The 23,736-nt window shown below is 48.3% G+C and overlaps 1 protein-coding gene across 8 annotated transcripts in view; it reads left to right on the forward strand.

The window, feature by feature from the left end:
• The first annotated feature begins 6,677 nt into the window (after nucleotides 1–6,677).
• The window catches only part of LOC108932351 (muscleblind-like splicing regulator 1), a 35,961-nt gene continuing 18,902 nt past the window's right edge, over nucleotides 6,678–23,736 (forward strand). For 5 of the 8 annotated variants that reach the window (XM_018748630.2, XM_018748634.2, XM_018748637.2 and 2 more), the window contains exons 1-2: nucleotides 13,054–13,150; nucleotides 17,517–18,290. In XM_018748630.2, coding sequence (XP_018604146.1) covers nucleotides 18,117–18,290 — 174 coding nt within the window. In that variant the 5' untranslated portion in view covers nucleotides 13,054–13,150; nucleotides 17,517–18,116. Of the gene's footprint in view, nucleotides 6,733–9,474; nucleotides 9,646–12,106; nucleotides 12,400–13,053; nucleotides 13,151–17,516; nucleotides 18,291–23,736 lie in introns of those variants that run through there. The other 3 variants (XM_018748633.2, XM_018748632.2, XM_018748631.2) reach the window with 3 other exon arrangements.

Here is a 23,736-nt window from a genome sequence, read left to right on the forward strand (position 1 = left end):
CTCAGGAAGCCCAGGGCGTTGCTGTATTGGGAGTTTGATTGGTCATTATGCTCAAGAGACTTCCAGAAATAAAAGTGAGCTCGAGACATTCAGAGAACGCTGCGAATGCCGTGTAAAGTCCTTTACTCCTGTTTCTCCACAGAACCCCAAAACTTCCTTTCAGACTCTCTCCCAACTCTATCATTTGCTATTTATTCCATCTAATGGGAAACGATGTTGAGCAACATGGGAAAATGATGTTTGCATTCCTTGGATTCACAGAGATTTTATTCTTGCCCCTTTTCAAACAGCTGCCAATTTTGATCTATTTTAGGAGGAATTTCACACAAACACACGAATTAACAAGGTTATGAAGACATGGTGAGCCTTAAATTGTACGATTTGTACTTTTACCATTTCAGCACAAATGCGGGAAACACGGGACCCCTGGCATGACTCTCAAACAGGTAGGTGCAGAAGTTCTAAAAAGAGCTCAGAAGACTCTCATGGTTGAAGGAAGAATGAACATTTTGATGTGTCCATGGAACAACGCGATCACGAGATACGCTCAGAGGAACTGAATGACGACACGTCTGGGTGGAGCAGGAGCGGAGGAGGAACGGAGGAGCCCCGAATCTCCACAGTGCACCATGTTGCATCGCTAGGCCTTCGCTAGGCCTTCGCTAGGCCTCATGCACTCTGCTGGATTTCTCCAAACTACTCAATACATTTGTGGAAAAATAGCACTTTTCAGAGTATTTCTGGCAATGTTTTTCCTTTTCCTCATATATGGAAAAATGTACATTTACATTATTTACATTTCTGTCATCTTCTCATTACTTATGAACTTTTTTATTTAACGTTTCAACTTTCCTTCAAACCACCCACAGTAGCAATGCTAACTCAGTGCACTGGGAACCAATAGCCACAGCTTGTTAGTGTCAGGTGACATTTTGAGTGCGTTTCATTGGCTACTGCCAGCAGTCAGTCACAGTCTTCCCGCAAATGAGAGCCATGGAGAAGTTGTGTGAAATTCTGTGTTGTGTTACAGTATTTATAGCGGATCCGTTCAGAATAAATGCAACAGACTGTGGCAAAGATTCAAACCTGCAACTTTCTTGTTACAAGTCATTTCCACCTAACCACTGAACTACTGACTGCAACCCACATGACTATATATCATAGAGGTATAATATAATATTGACCAAAAGCGCGACCAACACAAGAAGAAATGATGGAAATCGTTGTTAATGTGGCTCATGGAGAAACGAACGAGCTTTTCACCTTTTGCTCGAGAGCCAAAGATTCTGTTTGTTTGGTGAACTTTTATAGAGATTACATATAAATAAACGGAAAATACAAGTGGGGTAGTTCAATGTCAGTCCACAGTTTATGCAAAGAAGACAACAATCAATCATGGTAACAAACGGAAGTACAGATAAAAGCGAACCAAGAATAGTAACAGCATAAAAACACAAGGAAGGAACGAAGCAAAAACATGATGAGCTTATGCACTATTTGCTTAAAAAACATTTCAAAATAACAAAAGGTAGTATTTCTTGAGTAAAAATATATGTTGCTTTTTACAAGTTAAATCGTATTGTTATTCTCTCCGCGTATGAATTTATTGCTGACCAATCAGAGATTACTGGTAATCCATCTGATTAATATGGACCAATCGGAGTTTACTGTTAATCTATTTTATTACTTTGGACCAATCAGAGTTTACTGTTTTTGTTTTTGAATTAAACAAAACATTTCGTTTATTGAATTGAACCAATTAAAACACTTACGGATATACATGTGTACATTTCTCATTAAAATTATCAAAATACCAACTCATAATATATTAAAATGAGTCAAAAAACGTCAAACGCCGCAGAAACAAACACTGTACAGTATTGGTAATATATCGTTGCTGTTGGCCAATGAGAGTTGACCGCCGAGGCTTCTCGCGCTGTGACCGACAATCCAGTTTTCTCACGATCTGTGGAAATGATGGTTGAGCTGAGGCGAAAAAATGTCTTATACGTTTAATAAATTATCAGTCTTTTTTTTTTATCCCAGCCATGTTCTTAGCGTTTTTATAATAATAGTCTGACTTGCTCTTCACTTGAGTTGAGATTTATTCGGTGAGTTATCCCCTGTTTTTTTACTCATTTTAAGAATAAGAACTGATAACATGATTATGATGATGATTCATGATCTTTTGTTTCGAAACGGTGGAAAACTTTTCAGAAAAGAATGCTCTGTCTGTATTATTACAGTTATTATTATTAAAAATAATATATAAATTAATATATTTTATAAATACCCCGTGTGCTTCTTCTTCTTCTTTATTATTATTATTCATCATCATCATCATCATCATCATCATCAAAGTCTGAGGTACTTCCTCAGTAACCGCTAATACAGGTGTGAAGGAACATGATGAGTAGAGGCGAGAGTTCTAGAAAGTTCCCAGCGGTCATGTTTATGCGCATAGCTAGTGACTGACTGGTGTGTCAATTTAATGTTTGTGTGCTTATCGACAAGTTCGTGGTACTGTAACTGTGAGAAGAAAAGACATTTGTGACCCTCATACAGTACCTGTTGCTGCTTGTAGCGTGTGCGGGTAGGCCTGGATCCTGCAGGCTGAGAACTGAGAGCCAGCTGGTCCTCCTCTGACTCAGTCCAACCTCACTGGGGGCTATGACTCTTTCTTTGCTCACATTTAGTTTCATTTCTATGATTTCCCCTTGAGGTGTTGTCATAGCAGAGGGGTGCGGTGGCACGGTGGGTTGGACCACAGTCCTGCTCTCCGGTGGGTCTGGGGTTCAAGTCTTGCTTGGGGTGCCTTGTGGCGGACTGACATCCCATCCTGGGTGTGTCCCCCCCTCCGGCCTTACGCCCTGTGTTGCCGGGGTAGGCTCCGCGACCCCGTATGGGACAAGCGGTTCTGAAAATGTGTGTGTTGTCATAGCAAAAGTTTCAGTGCTCATTTTGTGAATGTATTTGCTACTTACATTTATTTAGCAGATGCTTTTTTCAAAGCAACTTCCAGTGAACTCTATGTAGTGTTATCAGCCCACACTTTACTCAGCAAGGTGACTTACACTGCTAGATACACTACTTGCAATGGGTCACTCATCCATACATCAGTGGAACACACACTCTCTCTGCCACTCACACAGCATGGGTGAACCTGAACAGCATGTCTTTGGACTGTGGGAGGAAACCAGAGCACCCAGAGGAAACCCATGCAGACACAGGGAGAACATGCAAACTCCTCACAGCCTGATCAGGAAGCAAACCCACATCCTCTCATACCACCCAGGCACTGTGAAACAGCAGCACTACTCACTGTGCCGCCGTGCCACCCACAATTTCATGTTGAATTTCACTTTAAATTCCATGTTGAATTGGGTGAACGCATTTCTCAAACTGTGTAGTAAAGGTGGGTAGTTTTTCCCACCTTAACATTGGTCTTTGCCTTTATTGACATACCACTGCCTCCCACTGCAGCCAGCAGCCTGGTTCTGTGTGGGTTTTGAAACCTGCAGTACACACAGTGAGTCAACATCCACCCAAACCCTGAAAGATAAACTGGCTACAGATCTTCTGCTGGACACTACCAGCATGTCACATGTGTGCCATCATCTTCATCTACCAAAGTATGTAGAAAACTCAGTGCATGACATCCGCTCTAGGAAAACCTGATGCAGTAATTAGTTGCTCTTATCGTGCATTCTAGCTAACTTCTTAACTATTCACTAACCAGGTAATATGTTTTGCTTGCCTTTTGAACAAAACTTCAGCATGAACATTACAGATGGACTTTTATCAGTTAGCTAAATTAAACATTTCACTAGCGGCAGTAATGTAGCTGGAATATATAACTTTTCCAAACCACTGTTTGCATCGCGGGGGTGTGGTGGCGCAGTGGGTTGGACTGCAGTCCTCCTCTTCGGTGGGTCTGGGGTTTGAGTCCCTCTTGGGGTGCCTTGCGATGGACTGGCATCCCGTCCTGGGTGTGTCCCTTACGCCCTGTGTTACTGGGTAGGCTTTGGTTCCCTGCGACCCTGTATGGGACAAGCGGTTCTGAAAATGTGTGTGTTTGCATTGCCCAGCTTAATGACATTAATTCATTTATCTGACAGTTTTCTCCAAAGCAACTTACAAGGTTAAGGTTACACTTATTAGTTACAATCTTACAATTATTTGCCCATTTATACAACTGGGTCATTTTACTGGAGTAGTTTTAGAGTAAGTACCTTTCTCAAGGGTACTACAGCTAGAGACAGGGATCAAACCTGTGACCTTTCAATCCAGATGCAACAACTTTAACTGCTACGCTACCAGTTTTCCCCTGATTTTCTTACTATCAAATCACTTAGGCTGACTGGGGAAAGAAAGTTCAGTGTGACTAACCAGCTGGTTAGCAAGCAGATCTTAGCTAGTTAGTTTCCAGCCATCCAATTTCAATAACCACTTGTCCTGAGCAGGATCATGGTGAGCTGGAGCCTGTCCCAGAGGCAATGGGTGGGGGGGGACACTCTAGACAGGACGCCAGTCCATCTCAGGGCCACAATTACAGGGCTGAAGTTACAATCTTACAATTATTTGCTCATTTATACAACTGGGTAATTTTACTGGAGTAGTTTTATGGTAAGCACCTTGCTCAAGGGCACTACAGCTGGAGGCAGGGATTGAACAGGCAACCTTTGGAGCCACTCCAACCATGGCACCACCAGTTGCCCCATAATTACTTCCTTTTTATATTTAATCTATCACTTGTTCAAAATGTTTTTATTTCACTGGAGCACAGATTCAAGCTATTGAAAAGATACATATATTTTGTAACATTGCTCATGAATTGAATTTTTTGAATTGGAGTAACTTGACACTTCGGTATTTTTTTTTTACTTGATATGTGCGTTCCTTGGTTGATGGTTCTTAACAATGGAAATACCGACCATTGTACTCCTGAGTGTTCATCCTGTATGAGTGTCTCATGGAAATGGTCGCGCTGGAAAGGAATTATGTAAGAACTGAGAGAGTTGTTTTTGTGGGCACAGTTTATTCTTAAGTTGGATAAATATATCATTAGAAAATCGTTTTCTAGTCAGGCTGGATTAGTGGAAGTAAGATTCATGATCAGGGTTCAGACAGGTGCCACTGGGTTTGCTCTTTGGGTCGGACCAGGAGACGGTAGGGAATGATTCTAGCGCTTTTAGAAACACAAGGTATTGACAACTCTTTGTGTGGGCTGGACCAAGAGGAAGTGTTTCAGTTTGTCAAAGACTGCAATCTGGAACAATACTTGGTGAATGTATTTTAAATTTATACTGACGGATAAATCTAACCTAACTCCCATCCCAAAGTGGGGCTGGATTGCATTTGTGTTCACTTGACTTCTTGGCCCCAGTCATATCGAGCCTTAAAAGGGCAGGCAGGAGTGACGTTTGAGGCTCTGGTAGCAGGTGGGGGTGCGGATGTGGGGGTGGGGGTTGGGAAAATGCAGTCACCAGTGCCAGAAAGGAGCAAGACTGGTGTTCAGAAGGCGCACAGCTGGGGTTGTTGAACCCAAGCAGCAGAGCTTAGGGAGGAGCAGGGTGGTGCAGAGAATAGTGACTGGGGTGTATATATGGGGTAGAGGTAGGTAACAGGGTCATTATCATGACTCATATGATCTGTCAACACTCACCTTGACTGTTTAGCTATAGAAGGATACTGTGCTTTGAAGTCATGCAAATAACAACAATTATAGTAAATCTATGCAAAAATGTTAAAATAACTGATACTCCATGTGGGAAAGGACTTAAAATTACTGTGAGAAAGAGACAATAGACTAACAAGGTGAGAAATTTGTAAATATACTGAGATTTGGACATCCTTGTTAGAGCTGTTGTTGTGCAGCTGTAGGACCAGGGTTCAAATCAAGGTACTTTCCCTGAATTTATATAATAAAAATAACTCAGCTGTATAAGTAGGTAGATCATTGCAAAAAGCTTAGTGAGGGGATTTCAAATTGGAGCTAGATGAATAAATAATAAAGCAATCAGTAAACATAGTGTAGGCAGCAGGTGGTGTGACAGGATTTTGAACATCTAGCTTGGGAAACATCTGCTGGTTTCTAAAGTTTATGTGAAGTGTTCTGAAGTTCTGAGGCCCCTTCCACTTGGCCCTTAACCTCTTACATGGCTAGACACAAGATCCACAGCTGTCTTCATCATGGCAAATCCAGAGAAGTCAAAACGATGGGCCTGAGCCATTCCATTGGCCAACAAAAAGCGGTGCTCAGTGCTCATTGGCCAGCTGCCCTCATGAATCATGTATAAGGAAACGCCTGATATGAGGGAAAAAACAGGATCTGTCTTGGAAAGTAGAACAGTATACACGTGTGTGTGTGTGTGTGTGTGTGTGTGTGTGTGTGTGTGTGTGTGTGTGTGTGTGTGTGTGTGTGTGTGTGGTGTGTAGTGTGTAGAGTGATGAGGAGTGGACAACTCATTCCCCTCGCAAGTTCTCTCTCTCATCACATTAGAAAGTGAGGGCTGTCACTGTGAAGCACGTCTGGTTTACATTTTTTCACTCGTCGTGGTTTCTCTGTAGCTACTCTGAGGGGTGTGTCATCCCTTCCTTCCTGCTCAGACACAGTGAGTGCTTTCCTGATGTGAAGAGTTGATGGCAAGCAGCAGGGCTGTTCCGTAAGATGAATGTGTCATTACCGGTGCAGTGGACGTACAGAGGTTTTAAAGAGATTTCAAGAGTGAAGTGAGTTACCTACACTGTTACACCTTAGAGTTATCAGATTATATTGATATCGATCAAGGCCTTGAATCATTTCTTTTAAATGTGAGCATTTTTCTCTTAGAAGAAATTGATGATGGAATTGTTCGTTGTGCATGTGCATATTTTCCTGGCCGGCTGCTGTGTGACTCAGTGGTGGTGTGTGGGAGATTTCTGCAGGTCTCTCGGTTGTGTTCACTGCTGGACTCTTGTACGAAGAGGTGGATTGATTTTGGTGATTCAGAATTAGCACCTCAAACCACTGATCACCCCCTACCATTGAATGCTGCGGGCAGCGGTGGGCTGCACTGTACTTCATTTGTCTTGATGGATCTGTGTGTGTGCGTGTGCGCGTGTGCGCATGTGTGTGAGAGAAAGAAAGTGTGCACCATGATGAAGATTTTCCCTTGGCCAGTCACATCCAGGACTGTGGTGAGGTTGTTCCCATGATGGCACATTGGAGCTATACAGTCCACTTTGGTCACTGGAATGGCAGTGAGCTTAGAGAGCTAACAGTAACATGATAATGGACAACAAGGGGCTTTTTTTAAATTTAATTTAATTTATTTATTTATTGGGGGCGCAGTGGCGCAGTGGGTTGGACTGGGAACTGCTCTCTGGTGGGTCTGGGGTTCGAGTCTTGCTTGGGGTGCCTTGCGGCGGACTGGCGTCCCGTCCTGGGTGTGTCCCCTCCCCCTCCGGCCTTACGCCCTGTGTTGCCGGGTAGGCTCTGGTTCCCCGCGACCCTGTCTGGGACAAGCGGTTCTGGAAATGTGTGTGTGTGTGTGTGTGTGTGTGTGTGTGTGTGTGTGTGTGTATTTATTTATTTATTTATTTGTTATCTAAGCCAGTAACAACACAAAATAGAATGTGCATGTAACAAAGGGAGTTCACTACTGAACCTCACTAATGTAGTGTGTATCTGGTTTAATCTTGAAAAAATCATTGGGAAATACAGATTTCCAATTTACAGGCTCACAGGGTGTCTGCTAACCACAGTGTGTGTGTGTGTGTATGTATGATGTTGATGCTTTTCTGGGTTGGTGTCTCAAACAGTGATACAGGATAAGGACATACTTATTCAACCCTGCTTAGATAAACCTTTAGTTATAAGGGAAGGAAAGAGAAATAGATGGAGAGAGGGATGGATGGACAGTCCTCAGCACCCATCCCCATGGAGCGCAGAGCAGAGCAGCGGTCTGGAGCTGTGTGAATTGGCTCATGGAAGAGATTCTTTATGGTATTTGTTTCAGCTATTTCTGGTGTTACACAGAATGGGAGAAACAGGACATGTGTAATAAAATAAAGTATTAAAAGCAGGAGGCAAGTTTTGCACATCTCATGGGTGTCATGGCAGGTATGCATTTGCTTTGTGTTTGTTTTAAAGCAGTCAGAGTCTGTTATAAGGGAGGTGGTGCTGCTGTGAGACTGTGATGTTTACACTTGTACAGGGCAAAGCAGGAGGTGGAGACCAGGAAGAGAGGAGGTTGGGAGAGAACGTCTGACAGGAAGTGATCAATGTGTGCCTCTGCAGAGGTTCCTGATTGATGGGTCGGGGTCTGTGAGACAGCAGTGTCTCCCTTCAGAGTTTGTTGCCATGGGAGATCCCAGGAGGCTGGCGTGATGCTCCTGTGTTGTTTTTCCTTTCTGACGCTCCTGAAAACTTTATTTTGATGTCTTTGTGCTCCAGTGTCTGTTGTGGTGCTGAGTTGAGAGCTGCTCCTCTGAACCTGCAGTCTAGTGATTAAATGGAATTGTGGGAATTGAAACCTGTTGCCATAGCAGCTGGTTGGTAAACATTTCGTCATGTCATACTGCATCTATTTTTGTGACTTTGTGGAAAAGGGCAATGATCCACGCTAATGTGAGGACTGCAGATGTCATGTTTTCTGCCTTGTTTGCACAGCATACTCAAGGTCCTAGAGTTTTCACAGTTGCAGCATGTGCTCGTACCTGTGCACTCTAAAGCCCTTCGTGGAAAACTAGCAGCACTGATGTAGCTGCTGTGCAGGTGGTCATCTGTGCCGATCCAGTGTTACTTGTTAAACACAAAGCAGTTTTGGGGTTGTGCTGCTGCAATCTGTAAGGTGCTTATGCAGAGACTGTGTGCTATGTGCACACCTGTGTTGGGTGGCACTGAAGCAAATGGGTGAAATTGTTGCTCTTGGTGATAGTGAGGGCAGCATATAATGGTGTCTGCCGTGGTGTTGTAAGTTTCCTCATTGTCAGTGTGTCAGCCTTTCCCCTCCAGCATAAATTTTGTTTTCACGCCTGTCTTTATCTGTCAGTTGCAGGCCCCCCACGGAGGGAGGAAGCCAGCCATAGAGAGCTAGTGACTAAAACCGCAGGCTAATTCCAGGAAGCCCTGCTGCTGCACTATCAGCATGGGGGGGCTGCGTTGTGCTTGCCAAAACCCACCAAAAAATGAGAGCACCTGCTATGATGACCTGGGAGCTCTGAGTAGGATTCCTACCAACTCAGCCTCTCACCTGCTCGGGTGGAGTCCTTCCCCACTTCCCCTTGGGGAGCTGACGTGGAGCGATGCAGGTCATATGACCTATGGCTGTGGGCCCCTCTCTCTCTCGCTCTCGCTCTAAAAGCGAACTATGAAGGAGTAGCGGAAGGTGCAGAAACAGAGGGGCGTTTCCCTTTTCAGCAGTTGAAATTTATGCAAAGGGAAAAGATTTTTTAAAAAAAACAGCCTGTTGCTATAGAAACCTTAGCAGTGGTCGTCAAACAGATCATTTCCTGCTCTGTGAAGCTTGCGGTACGGTTTTCAGAGAGCGTGCGTGGTGGTCACTCAGAGTATGCGCAGTTTACTCCCACAATGCCCTGCGGCAAGTGATACCGGCAACCTGCTGCTCCCCCAAGGCTCATCCACGTTCCAGATGTGTTCAGGTAAGTGGTGGAACCCTCGCCTTTCTACAGGAGGGAGGGCTAGATGGGAACTTGTTGGGAATACGCTTGCACTGGTGAAACCCTGAAGCTATGGTAAGATTGGTGATGGCACAGACTGTTAGAAGGAACATGGATTTTGTTAACTCTCTTGGTACATTTTTGAGTAATATGCGGGATTTGACACACTTATCTGTTGCAGAATCCAGGGTCCAAGGGCCGGAGGTGATGAATTCTTGTTCACACTAAGTGCTGTCTTTGCTAAAGTTGTGCTGATGGCGGGTGGTGAACTGTTTCCTGCTTCTGACAGTGTGTGTTGCGTGTGTGCACTGTGTAATTGTGAGCATTCACTTTCTGGCTGGCTTAGTCAAAGGTCGTTTTGTGGAAACGTTGAAATCGTGAAATTGTTATCAAGGTGCTCCGGGTCCCTCAGGAGGGTGAGTAATGTGCCCGTTTGTATTTGCTAGTTAGTTCTGCATTTTGGGCTCGACAGTTGAGCTCATATCAGAGTTTCCTGGTGAGCTGTAGTTAAAAACGAGTGAAAGACGAAAGACACAGAGAGGAAGTAATGAAGCGGAAAAAGGACGTTAGTGGAGCGTTTGGGCGCCACACCGAAGGACCAATGAGCTCGGCGTTTGCTAAGAGACGTCTCACTCTCCCATTTGGGGTGTGGGGGTGATAGGTTATGCTGCCGAACGCAGAAGGAAGTGGTGCGTTTGAATTCACAGGTGCTCTGCTCAGCGTTTGACACCACTATGCCAGAGAACTCCTCAGAGCTGCAAGTTTATTGCCCATCCAAGAACAGAATATGGCGTCTCCATAGGAACGCAAGCCGCATCAGTGGAGCTGTTCGATGGCATTGGTGTTCAATTTTGGAGGCACATGAGTCACTTTTAAAATGTTATCATGTGAACAAAATTAGCTGTTTTTCCCCGGTTTCTTATCAGAATCAAGGCTGCAGCTGCAAATTAATTAAAAATTATACAGTATGAGTGTATAAATGTACAGTGTTTGAGGGTTTCTTTGAATATTTTTCACTGAACTGTGCAAAAGGAATTTTAAAGTTTTACTTTGCAAGCTTACTATGTAGGACAGTAAGACTGAGCATGAGAATGAGAATGTTCTGCATTTACAGTCTAGTAAGAACTCATATCAAGTTCCATGGAGTATTCAGCCTGAGAAGAGAGCTGTGAGAACCCGGACAGACCTGGAAACACATGTTGGAAAGGCTGTTCATTTGTGTGTGTGTGTGTCTGGTGAGGATGGCAAAGTGCAGACAGAGGAGCGATAAAAGGTATAAAATGTGTTGCAGGCGTGAGGAGCGATAAGGATGCCACTGTGCCGTCTGTCATCAGGTCATGTGGCCCTGTTTCTTTGCTCCTCTTTATCTCACTTCCTGTTGTGTGGGGGCTGCCCTGTTGCAGGTTCGTTGGTCTGTGGGGTGGGTGCGGGGTTGTGGTTATGGAAGTCCGTTTGCTCTCCGTCTCTCCAGCCTGAGGCACTACCCAGCTCCGCTAGCTACGGTTAGGGCTGCGGGTGATGGGGCACACACACGTGTGTGTGAGAGCGGGAGGGAGAACCACTCTCCAGGCAGCTGTTCTGACCTCCAACTGCCGTTCAGGTGCACACTTTGCATGCGGCTCAGAACACTTTCATAATGGAGGGCCTGCATTCTCGTACAGTGTACATATTGCTGCGCTTCACATCCAGCGCATCTCTTTATTATGGCCTTCTGATCACTCCACAACAACAAATAACAAATGATTGCGGTCTGGCCTCAGTAGCAGGAGAGACGGTGTAGAAACTGCAGGCTGGCAGCTTGCTTGGGTTATCACCATGGTAACTGTGACCTTGCTCAGCTGCAGCCTCCGTTGCAGCTTAGCATCCATGGATTGTGTAGCTGTCTGGTCTTCTCTGAGTAGGTCTGTGTCCCCATGCAGTGCGCATTCCTGTGCCGAGTGAGGACTGTTGCTCGATATAAATATTTACAGAACCTCAAAGTAAACATTAACACGTCGGCCGGAGAGCAGAGACATCTCCACTGATGGCAGAGTTCCCTGGTGCACTCCCTGGACCCCTCTGTGAGACGGCCCGCTTTCCTGGCTCCTTTTGGGAGTCGGCCCTCTGCATGCGGCACATCAGATGGAGTAAACCAAATGCAGCCACCCGGGGGCAGGGGAGTACTGTCAGACAAACAGTGTGACAATTTGACAAAACATCACATGTTATGTCATATCTAAGTGAAGAAATGACCATCAGATCTGTGTGTGTGTATGAGTGTGAGAAATATTCAAATAGGAGAGTATAAGAGGACAGAGAGCAGCTACACGTTCTTTCTGCTGTTGTCTGCAGTGCCTTTTCCCCCTTTTCCATCTCTCTCTTCCTCTCTCTCTCTCTGACTCTCTCTCTCACTCTGTCTTTCTCTCTCACTATCTCTCTGCTTATCCCTCCCGCCCGGCAGTGTGCAGTTGAAAAGGCCACAGTCGTGTAACTGAGCTCTTCCTGGTGGGGCGGTCTCAGAGGTGGGGCCAGCGCCAGTGAGCAACGTTTGGCAGAGGCAGTAGCAGTGCCGTGCGTGCGCGCGCGGGCAAGGGAGCAAGGGAGAGAGTCTGAAAGAGCTACGCCGTGAGGCAGGAGGAATGCTCCGCGTGTGACCGCGGCCAGAGACTGTGAGACCCCGCAGAATGACCTGCAGCGTGCCGGGGGCTGCCTCTGAGCGCACGCACACGCGCAGGCACGCGTCCAGCGATGTGAGAGGTAAGACTGTCCCCCCCTTTCTCTCTGTCTCTCCCTCTCTCTCTCGCTCTCTCTACATCGTTGCCGCATCGGCTCCTGGGAACCAGGGGAGCGAGGGCAGTATGGACTTGAAGATAGTGTGTGCGCGCGTGTGTCTGCAGCCGTGTTGCTAGCTGGGGTTCAGGGTGTCACACTGTGCGCATGCACCCGCATGGAAAGTCACGCAGGCCCCAGTGTATTCACACTTCCTGTGTCAGAGGCTGGAAGGGAGCCGACACACAGCCCCTCAGCTAGAGCAGGGTGAGAGGCAGAGAAACGGCGAGAGACAGGTGAATGTGTTTGCTCGCACCTTGGTAAGAACGTCTGCCTCGATGTGCTTACATGTGCGCGCGCACGTGCATGCACGCGTACACGCAGCGATACAGGCACAGCGTGCTGTGGTGAGCGCTGCAGGACTTCTTTCTCCAGCTTTGAATTTCTTCTCCTCTCTGAGTTGTGAAGGGGAAGGAGGATAAAAAGCAGCCTGTCGCACACGCTCCAGAAAAGCGCTGCGAAAGGTGAACTCTCTGCCTGCCGCATGTAAATTATGCGTGACATGTTTCGCTGCGCTGCCTTATATGGTGAGCGCTGTGTTTGAGTACGGCGGGGCCTGGCAAGTACGCGCGAGAGGCGCACCGCTAGCATGAGCGCTGCTTAGTTCGTACTCAGTGCGCACGGAGGAAACGCGCAGCTTCCTGAGACGCGTCGTGGCTCTGTGTATCGACTTGCCAAGGTAAGCTGTGACTCCGAGCCCCGATCGGGCCTTGTTTACTCAGCAGCGCACCTTAATTCGCTCTGGAAACTTTGAGATGTTTCTGAGCGGTTCACGGGATCGACTCGGACCCGCATCCGTCGTGTTTGGACTCGTGGGAGTGTCGCACTCCTACGGGGACTGGCCAAGTGGATGTTTTGCTCAATTCTATTTTTGCCCATACGGGCAGAGAAGCTGCTGTTTACACGGGAGGTGCCCCCGGGAAACCGCTACGTGACATTGCTGTGCCTCTGGGCTCGGGCTGTGTGGTGGTGCTCAAGTGATGTGCAGCATTTTCTCTCACTTGCCCCTAGCCAGGCCAGGGGGCCGAGAACGCTGCCGGGTGGCTGGACGGGACGGGACAGGATGAGGCAGGCAGCCTTGGTGGGGCTGGGTGCTAGAGTACAGAAGTGCGAATGAGAGGAGCCATGTGTCACATGGTGCTGTATTAATGTAGGCCGCACGGGGGGTGGGGCAGCACTCTTCAGCCCGTCTCTCCACACTGCTGCCATGTGACTGCCATGAAAGTGAAATGAAACCGTCAGAATGGCAGCTCCTTTTCACCCCTCTCCCTTCTTGTTTGTGCATGTTTACACGGCACCACTATCTATAGCAGGGAGATAAACAAATACCCGTTGACTGTTGGTCTGCTAAAATACAAACTCTCTTTTCCCGATCAGCGGTGCATCGTTCGCTAGCAGCTAACAGCTAAACGTCCACGTGTGCTTTGCTGCAGCTCAATCTTAGAGGAGTGTGTTGTAACTCAACAAGACAAAGGTGCTAGTCCCTCTCAACCCATCCACAATCCTCACTGTTGATATATTCGCTGAAGGTATGGTGTTGTCTCCTTTCTTCTGGTCTTGTAATGGCACAAGCTTCCCTGGCTGCTCTCCTGAACCTGCAAAGCTAACAAGGTTAGCACATTAACATTCCACACACACACACATGCACACACACACACACGCGCACGCACGCACACACACACGCACACACACACACACACACACATGCACATGGGAGCTGTAGTAGGAGAATCAGACTGATGAGGGACCCAGAGCCACAGTACAGTGTCTGTTCGTCCTGTCGACGTCACACTCTCCTCATTGTGTTTTGGAGATGTCACTGCAGCTGGAAGGCGACAGCTTTGTGTGCGTGTTTCAGTACGTGGTGAGGAAGGAGGCATCTGGAGAATGGGGGGGTCGTTCATATTAAATCTCTATTAGGAGGCACTTTGCTGAGTCTCAACCAGAGCCAGGCAGCACACTGGGTCAGATCTCAGAAGTGGTACCAGTAAGATGAGAAAGAACCTGTGCCAGTGAGTGCCTGTGTCTGTGCTTCCAGACCTCTGTATCCCTGGACTCCTGTGTTAGGGAGTGATTTGGTTCATAACAGGCCAGGAGCTCCTGCTTCCAGGGACCGTCTTCTATGTTCTGTCCTCATCCCACCAACAACCTTCAAGTGCAGTTCTAGCCTTCCTGTTCCCGTAGTGACCTAGCAGAATGTTACCGTGGATACTGCAGCATCACTGTGCATCGTGCTCTACTGTGCGGACTGCTTGGAGACAGGGAGAGAGAGAGATAGGCTGAGAGGATAGTAAAAAAAGAAAGGAAGAGAAAGCAGGAGAATAGCTGAATAGTTCCCCTCACTAGGCTGTCCAGTTGTGTCCATCCTCTTCCACGTCTCTGCACCGCAGTGAAAGATCAGAATGAGAAACGTTTTTTAGATCCATGGGTGGAATGCAAAGGGAGCCAGAGGTGGTCAGGCCAGGGGGCACTGCAACCTTCCTCCTTATTAGGTGGGCTGGGGGTAGGGTGGGGCTAAGCACTGCGTTGCATCTACTCAGCAAGGAGTTGATGACCAGTTAGGGCACCAAGGTACCCTTAGTGCAGTAGTAATGTAAACTACAGTTCCCAGCAGCCCCAGGGACAGCAACATATCCTGAGGCATTTACAAGGGTGTCTAGATCCACTCAACAGCAGAAACTACAGTTCCCAGAAGCCCCTGGGGGCAGAGCCACGTTCTGAGTCCCCTCCCTCAACTTCATCCTGGCTCAACTTGCAAACAGTTTATAACACAGCGAGCATGTTTTCCAGCAAAATTCCACTCCCTTGACACAGTATATAAGTGTAATTTTAACCCAGCTGACCAGATGTTTTGCCAGAAACCCAGTCATGCCATGGTAAAGTGTCAGTGTATAGAAGATTTCTTGTCACTGTTCCACTTACCGGATATTTCTACCGTGATTTTTACCTGCTGGTTGTTCTGCACTATAATGTCCTATGTTAATGTAGATATTGTAACACCTCATGGTGTGAGCTCTGTATTCACACACCACCTGGCATTAAGGTATACTGCAGTACGAGAGCTGAACACAGTAATCAAACAGTGTGATAGCATCTGGGAGGCTCTGCAGTCATCCTGACTGTAGATGTGTTGTTCTGGTCCCGTGCGTCAGAGCTGCCAGTTATTTGTACATAAGAATCACATGGCCATTGGGCCGGGTCTCCGTTTTTGTCCCTGTTGCTGCAGTCACCAGTGAAAACAGAAAGACTAGCATCGTGGCGAAACTCTACATTATACAGTTGTTCGTATGGGATTAGAACCAGCAGCTTTCTGGTACCGGTTACACAGGGGACACAACCTGGACCCATGGTATGTTTACTGTTCTAGTTCTATTTGTGTAGGATCCTTTAGGTCTGACATGCTGCTCAGTCCTTGGGCATCATTAACATGCGGAAAAGCTTTTGACGGTTTAATAAGATCTCGGCGCCATCGGCTCTGTGAAATGGTGTTATTTATTATTCATTTTGTGTTATTGATGGTTCTTATTTATATATTTCAGCCTTGGAATAATTTCCACATTTCCGATCCCTGCGGACTTTGATCGCTGCTGTGGCTCTGCACTGTGTCCAATTCAAGACTTGCTCTCTGTTGTGTAATGGGGTTGAGGGGTAACGCAATGACCATGTCAGAGGTCACTCAAAGCTCACCATATTGCAACTGCTCCCTCCTCCAACTGTTCCCGTGGCTGCTGAGGGGAACATGAGATCCATTGCTCATTGCTGTTCCGTCTCCGCTTTCTCACTCATCTCTTGTGCAACGGTTTAGTGAACCAGGCAAGACTGGGACGATCCTGATTTTTCTTCCTGAAACGTGACACAGTGTGCTAAGGACAGGGACGTGTCGGAGCATTCGCGGTACCTCTTCACTTGTTGCTCTTCCAGAGAGTCGCTTTGAGCACTTTGAAACACTCCAGTTTTTAACAAGCAGCAACAAGTTGACAGAGACCTGTTTGATACTTGCTCTAGGATGACTCTTTAAAAACGATTTCAAAGCCAAATGTCAGTTTAGGCAATTTGTACGTCACATTATCAGCAGACCTTAACGTGCAGTGGGGTTGGATGGCGTCCTTGGGGAGGTACGGTGCTGTGTGGTCGGGGTCTGGCTCAGCTGAACGATCAACTCCGACCCTGGGAAACCAGTGGACCCAGCCCAGAAGAGCCTCTGCGGAAAGTGATGCCTTCGCAGGGGTCACCCTGTTGTTCCCAGGCAGCAGGAGGACACTGTGAAGCAGGTGCTGCCACACCCAGCTCGGTGAAAAGGTCGCGCCGCAGGCTGTGTGTGCTGGAAATGTATCTGGCAGATGGAAACACAGTGTTTTACCTCTTTGTGTTAGCTGCTCAATCTGCTTCCTTCTGAGTGTGTGTCAATGTGCAGCAGAGGGTTGGCATGCTGTTAGGGGGGTCACACACACCATGTAGCTGTGTAGCTGCTGCAAGAAACTGTTTCCTGTTGACACAAGGAGGGGGGCAGAGAGAGGGGGCAGAGACGGCCACAGAGTCGCCCTGCCGACCTCCTCCCTGCCCTCAGCATGTGACGTGTTCTTACTTTCCACTGTGTGTGTGTGTGTGTAAATGGAGATGTTGGTCCAACACGTGGGCAACATGCATGTCCTTTGCACGAGAAGTAGGAAGCAAGCTCTCCTCTCTCTCCCTGCGCTCACTGTCTCTCCACGCGCTGCGCCGTAATGATGGTCAGACGGTCTCGTCCATGTCGAGCCCAGCCCCCTCCCACCTGGCAGCTGGCCCAGAGTGTTGCTGCAACGCAAGGCGCTCTCATTGGTTCATTCCAGGCCACGTACCCCCACAGCAAAGAGAAGTGGCTGAGCTGCCCCCCCAGCTCCCCACCCCCATCCTTTAAATACATTTGCCATGGCTGGCTGCATTGTGCTTAACTGAAAGATGATATGGTCTGATACTCTGCGGCGGTTCGGAGCTGTGTGTGTACACGCACCCGTGTGCACGCTCCAGACTCTTTGGCCGATGCTAACTGTCCCTCTCCTCTACAGGTCCGTGCTAAAGACGTGCCTTTTCCTGACATCCGCTGCTGCTTGAAGCCACTGCTAGGGCGGTCTTCTCGCTTGCCTTGCTTACCGCCGGTGCCACTGCGAGGACGGCCCTTCCCACCCAGCACCAGCCAGCGCCACACGCTCCCGCTACAGCCTGCCCGCACGCTGGTCTGGAACCTAACGCTGGAGCGAGAGAGGAGGCGTTCTCGTGCACACCGCCCGTGTCCCTCTCACTGCCGCGCCCCTCAATAATGAGTTCCACCATCGGGCCACTAGGGCAGTTCAGCTGAGGAGACTGTGAACACAACCAGGACCAACCCGCAGCGGCCTATCGGACAGGCTTGGAGGATGGGACACTGTTCGTAGGCGAGTCCTGGGTGCTGTTCCCCCTGCCTGACAGAGCGTCACCCTGCAGAAGCCGCCTCTGAAACGCAGACAAACACTTTGCCTCCTTTTTTACACGTTAACTTGATTTTTTTCACTTTAGTGCCATTTTTCCAAAGTTGATCTCTCGCACAGACATACACACACGTGCACGCACACCATCTCAGGCCTTGCGGATCCCCTCTCACTCGGGCCTGAAGAGAGCAAGTGGCCACCATGGCGGTGAACGTGGCTCCTGTGCGGGATACCAAGTGGCTCACGCTGGAGGTGTGCCGTGAGTTCCAGAGGGGCACTTGCTCACGGCCAGACAGCGAGTGTAAATTTGCACACCCCGCCAAGAGCTGCCAGGTGGAGAACGGCAGGGTGATCGCCTGCTTCGACTCTCTCAAAGTGAGTACCACCGTCCCCCCCCACCCTTCCACTTCACTGGGAGCTAATCTCACTGCCAGACTGGGCTCTGCTCCGTGCCGTAGTGCTTATCTCATTTCATAGCTTGTTGCTGTGACTCGAGTGGGTGGAGCTTGAGCCACGGAGCCGTTCTTGTGCCCCCCGACACGGCCTGGTTGCCCTGGTCACCATGTAGCATGCACCCGTGACATGGTAGGTGTGTTTGCCTGAAAGAGGTTCACTGTGAGAGACACGGCTCTAACAAGACAACACAGTGAGCTCTGGTTGAAACGAAGGACTGCGCGTGTCCAGAAACAGTGTGGTGGCAAGTCACTGCCTTTGGGGGGCATTGCTGGGTCACAGCAGAAGGGTCTGTTAACCTTGTGAAAGATGCATCTGCTGGAAACAGAACGGCTCCTAAGGGACACACACACACACACACACACACACACACACACACACACAGTCATGTATCTATTGAAGAATGTGTGCTTGGCTCACCTGCACGGAAGAGTAGCTGGTCAAAGCGCCCCCTAGCAGCAGCCTAACACTGTGCTGTTACAAAGAGCTGGTGGCCTTTGAGCCTCAGATCGTCTCTCCTCTGGCCCTCTCTCCAATGGTGGTGAGTGCCCAGACCATGTGACCAGCAGGCCATACCGTCTTAGGCTCTCTAGTTAGGTGAAGTAGTTAAGGAACTGGGCTTGTGGACTGTAGGATGCCGTTCTATATGTTACAATACCTGCAGTGGGGGGGTGACTGTATAAATGTGTGAAAGTGTGAAGCTGTAAGTTTCCTTGGTTATGAACATGCCACAAAGGGGTGGGTACAGTAATAACATGGTAACAATGCAGTACTAACACAGTGCTTTTCTATAGCCTCAGTGGGTAAGTGTTTGGGTCTCTTCTCATTGTCTTGTTTAGCTACCTGGGAAGGCTGAGGGAGCCTCAGTGTGTGTGTGTGTGTGTGTGTGTGTGTGTCCTGCTTTCTAACATTATAATTAGTGCATGTCTCACATTGAAAGCACTCAGGGACTGCGTGTGTGTGTGTGCGTGTGTGTGTGTGCGTGTGTGTGTGTCTGCTGCCCTGTACTGTGGGAGGAAGAAAGCCGTTAATATTCAGTAAATGAAAAATAAATCTGGGGGCATTTGAATGGAAGAGCACAGTAACTGGTGGAGTTCCCGTAATGGGAAACATGTGGGAAGTGCGTATAGACACACACACACACACACACGCACGCACGCGCACACACACAGACTGCGCCATGAGGAAGTAGTGTTGTTGTTCCTGCTCAGAAGTGTGTTCCAGTCCTCTGTCTGACATGTATGATGCCAGTGGGCTATGGGGCAGAACCCCCCCAGTCTATGAGGACTGTGTCGTGTGTCATGTCACATTTCACTAGGGGTTTACGACTTGGGTGGTGTCGTCCCATAATGCTTTTGGGCAAACCCTGTAGTTTCCTGCTGTGCCGTTGTGTCGCACTTGGGAGTCACAACAGTGTCATGAGGCCATAAGTAGACACTTACAGGGGTTCCAGAACCGTCTGCACTAATAATAACCTCAGTGCAGCAGGAAGTGCTTTGCAGTCCTCGCCATCTCAAACCTGTGGCTTCCTCTTTTCTTCAGTATGGAGATGGAGGTGGTCCTATGATCTGTCATAGTTCAGCTATGTCACTGCGGTAAGAGCCTTTGTCAGTATTGCGGTGAGTACCAGAGTCAGTACCACGGTCAGTACTATGCTCTCTGCCAGAGTGACACAGAGCAGGGCCAAAGATTCCACCCCTGTTTATGGTGTCAGAGAGAGACAGATATGTGGTTGGGCGTGGCTTAGGAGGCATGGCACAGGGGCGTGGCATCATAACACCGCAGAGCAGAAGTCAGTGGCCTGAAACGACCGCTGACCCAGCAGATGGTTCACATGAATCCACTGTGAGGTCTCTATCAAGAGAGATATTGAATTAGTGCTCCGTTAATACTCAGATGACACCAGCAACCCCAGACACACACCATGCTGCATGAGCCCTGCACTCCCCACTCTCCTTGAACCTGTGCATCACTTGTGTGGGACATGTCCCATGTGTTCCAGCAGCTCCATCCAGAGGATGCTCATTTCTATACTGTTGAGCACCGGAGTTTAATCCCCATCCTGGCAAGGTTTGAAACACTGATCGCCAGCTGTTTGACTGAGGGCCCACAGACACAAAGGTGTGTGAGTGTGTGTGTGTGTGTGTCCTTGTGATCTTGGTGCTCAGGCATGTGGTGTCCATGATGTTGATGATGTTGCTGTGGCTGTACCCCCACTGCATACTATGACACAGCTCTTCCAGTAGAAGGCACTCTGAAATTGCCTTCACTTAGTTTGGAAGAAAGAGGGAAGCACAGATGTGCATCATATACTCCGTGGAATAAAGAAAAGGACCTATATGAGTGTTTTCAGTGCTGCTAATCATAAACAGCTCAGGAACGGGACACTGCGGTCACTGCAGTCAAAGCACAACAGCAGTGGGACCATGTGAGACTCACTGTGGCAGGGGCCCTGGAGCTGCTTGAGGGGACCTGGGACTAGGCAGTGGACTTCAGGGTCCCACCTGCACAGCCTCTTGCACCTTTGGGCTGCGCAGCCTTGTCTGTGTAAAGCAGCAAATGCGGATCATGGCGGTTTGCGCACTACTGCACAGCCTGTGTCCTGCCCCATACGTGTCCTTCGCTCAGAGTGGCCCTGGTGCAGGTCGCCGTGGTGACAGCGATGGGCACGCTCTAGTTTTTATTGATTACTGAATGCCTGTGCTGAGTCGCCAGACCTGGATCAGTGCCAGAGGCCATGAATCTGCACTTCCATCTGCTGGCCACAGGAACGGGGGTGGTGGGAGGGGGAGGGGGGAGTGAGAGTGAGTGAGAGAGAGAGAGAGAGAGAGAGAGAGAGAGAGAGAGAGAGAGAGAGCGATCAGCACATACAGATCAGTGTAGATCCTGAGCGAGAGGAAGCTGGGAAGTGAGAGTATCAGATAGTCGGCAGCCAGAGGCATGCTGGGAAGTGGAGTTTTAGCTTCACGATGCAGACGAGAGCAGGGGTTCGATTAGAGGGGTCTTTGTCCTCTGTGTCAGCCGCTGCCTGGCCAGCTGCTGTCCTGCGCCACACACTGTTCCTCATTCACCTCTCGGCCTGGGGATACAATGGCACTCTTGTGTGATCGTTTGCCAAACCCCTGTCTCCAAGCATTCGTCACTCCCCCACATGACCCAGTCCCCCCGCTTCTCTTGCGTTTTCTTCCATTAGAACCAGTTTGGGTTCAGTTAGCATACCCCCCAGCATTGGCCTGCCCTGTGACAGACCTCCCAGTGGCCTTCTCCTGGACAGTCCTGTATCTGTGTGCATTTGGTCTTGTCTGGTGACAGGCAGAAAGCTGTTGTCGGGCAGGAGATCGGTGTCTGTCATACGTAAAGCTCATTTGGGGGGTGGCGCTCGGCTATTTGGCTCCTGCTCCGCTTGGCTCTAACTATAAAATCGTGAAAGCCTGGCAGCGTGGAGGTCAGATGATGCTAAATAAGAAAATCGGATCTCAGTGGGCTCGTTGCTGAGCCAGTGCCCCCTCCGCCCACATCTCTCTGCAGCCGATGAGTCTTTGCGTCGCAATTCTGACCAACGGGCACTTTTAGGTGCTCAAATTACCCCCAGTTAACATTCTAGATTATGATTACTGTCGTCCAGTAAATCAACAAGAAGTTCTGTGCCACCAGACATCACCTGGGTATGCTAGCCTGTCTTCTTCCAGAAATATCCATGGTGTAGGAGGGGGTGAGGAAGAGAGGAGGAGAATGAGTGCTGCACTGGACCACTGCAGCAGCTGGAAGTGCTTTTCACGCTGACCTAGTGCTTATTGGTGGAGAAGTTGGAGAGGGGTAGCGAGTGGCACAGTGCATAGAGCTGCTGCCTTTGGAGTCAAAGGATTTGGGTTCAAAATCTCCCTTCTGCTGTACTACCCTTGGATGAAGTACCCTGCTGTATAAATAATTGTAAACATAGGTTAAGACTGTAAGTGGCTTTGGAGACTAGTGTTAAATAAGTAACTGTGGGGTAAGGTGTCTGCCATTCAGACTTTCTGACACTGTAGTTTGGAACCCCTTAATATGCAGGTGAGTGTAGGAACATTTCCTTTGTACTAGGTGTACATGTGTCACACCAGCATCCATATACACCCACCCATCCCTTAATAACATCCAATAAAATACTTGCACTGCTGAAAAAGATGTTAAATTTGTAACTTAATAAAGTAAATTAAGGATTTTGTCCTGGAAACATAGTAAATGGAGACAGCTCGAGGGAAAGGGATCGCTTCTTTGTCTGAGCTGCAGTCCAAACACTTCAGATACTCCATCTATTCAGTTTCTTTGTCCTGTTCTAATCTGTTTTGTGTCATTTGTAGTTGTTCCTACAAAGTTCATTCTGTCTCATTGTCCACAACGGCGCCTCATTTATGGCAGCAGCACAAATGGCATGTCGTGTTCTTTCGCTTCATTCAAAGCGTTAAAGCTTTTCCTTCACAATTTTCACCTGAAATGTTATCCCAGCACACTTCACTTCGCTTCCTCTTTTTTCCTGGGAAAAGGAAAGTTGAGCAGTACTAATAGCAGCGTTGAGGAGAACCTCACCATACACACCAAGAAAGCGCAGCGCGTGGAACACCTGACTCAGTGAGCCAAGACGAGTGTGTGTCCACCTGCTACTTCTCACTGACGCAAATGGGAAACCTGGTGGAGATTGTGTTTGTGTGTGTGTGTGTGTGTGTTTGTGATTATGTATGAGATTGTGCCAGATTTTTTTTTATAGGACCTTCTTATACAAGGGATGAGTATATCAATTTCTGCTTGGTTCGTCATCCAAGTGTCACATTCTGAGTTTGACCCTGCTATGGGGGTCCAGGTGGTCCAGAGAAAGTCGGACCTTTCACAGAAGGTGATGAGACCCAGCACTGACAGCATGGGGCTTTCTCAAGGTACTCACTGGATGTCACTGGTTTGTGTGGCTGCTGCTTTATTGGTGTGTTATGATGTGCGATAATTTCTGTGTTTATTTATACAAGTTAATACCGGAGCTTCTCTGTTTATTTGAATGCACTACAGACATGATGAGATTTGGTTAATGGATTTCGGTACTTGAAGGATTATTTGTTTTTTCCTTTCATTAATTGTTTCCACTTCACTGGAGCAGAAAGGGATGGGTGTGAGGTGTTGGCAGTTTGGTCTCTGATGAGTGTTAATCCCCTCCTATCTGCATGAACCCAGAGGCGAGCTGCTAATGCTATTAAAGACATTACCCGCCTCCCCCCCAGCTGAGGAGAGTGTGAGCGCCTCCAACAGCCCGAAGTGCCTGGTGTGGGAGGACGGCGCCCCAACTGTAACCCGTAGTGTTACTCAGCGACCTGACTCAGATACAGGCAGCCCCTCAGTGCAT

Source organism: Scleropages formosus, chromosome 10 (genome assembly GCF_900964775.1).
Source record: "Scleropages formosus chromosome 10, fSclFor1.1, whole genome shotgun sequence".
In the NCBI taxonomy this organism is placed as follows: domain Eukaryota; kingdom Metazoa; phylum Chordata; class Actinopteri; order Osteoglossiformes; family Osteoglossidae; genus Scleropages; species Scleropages formosus.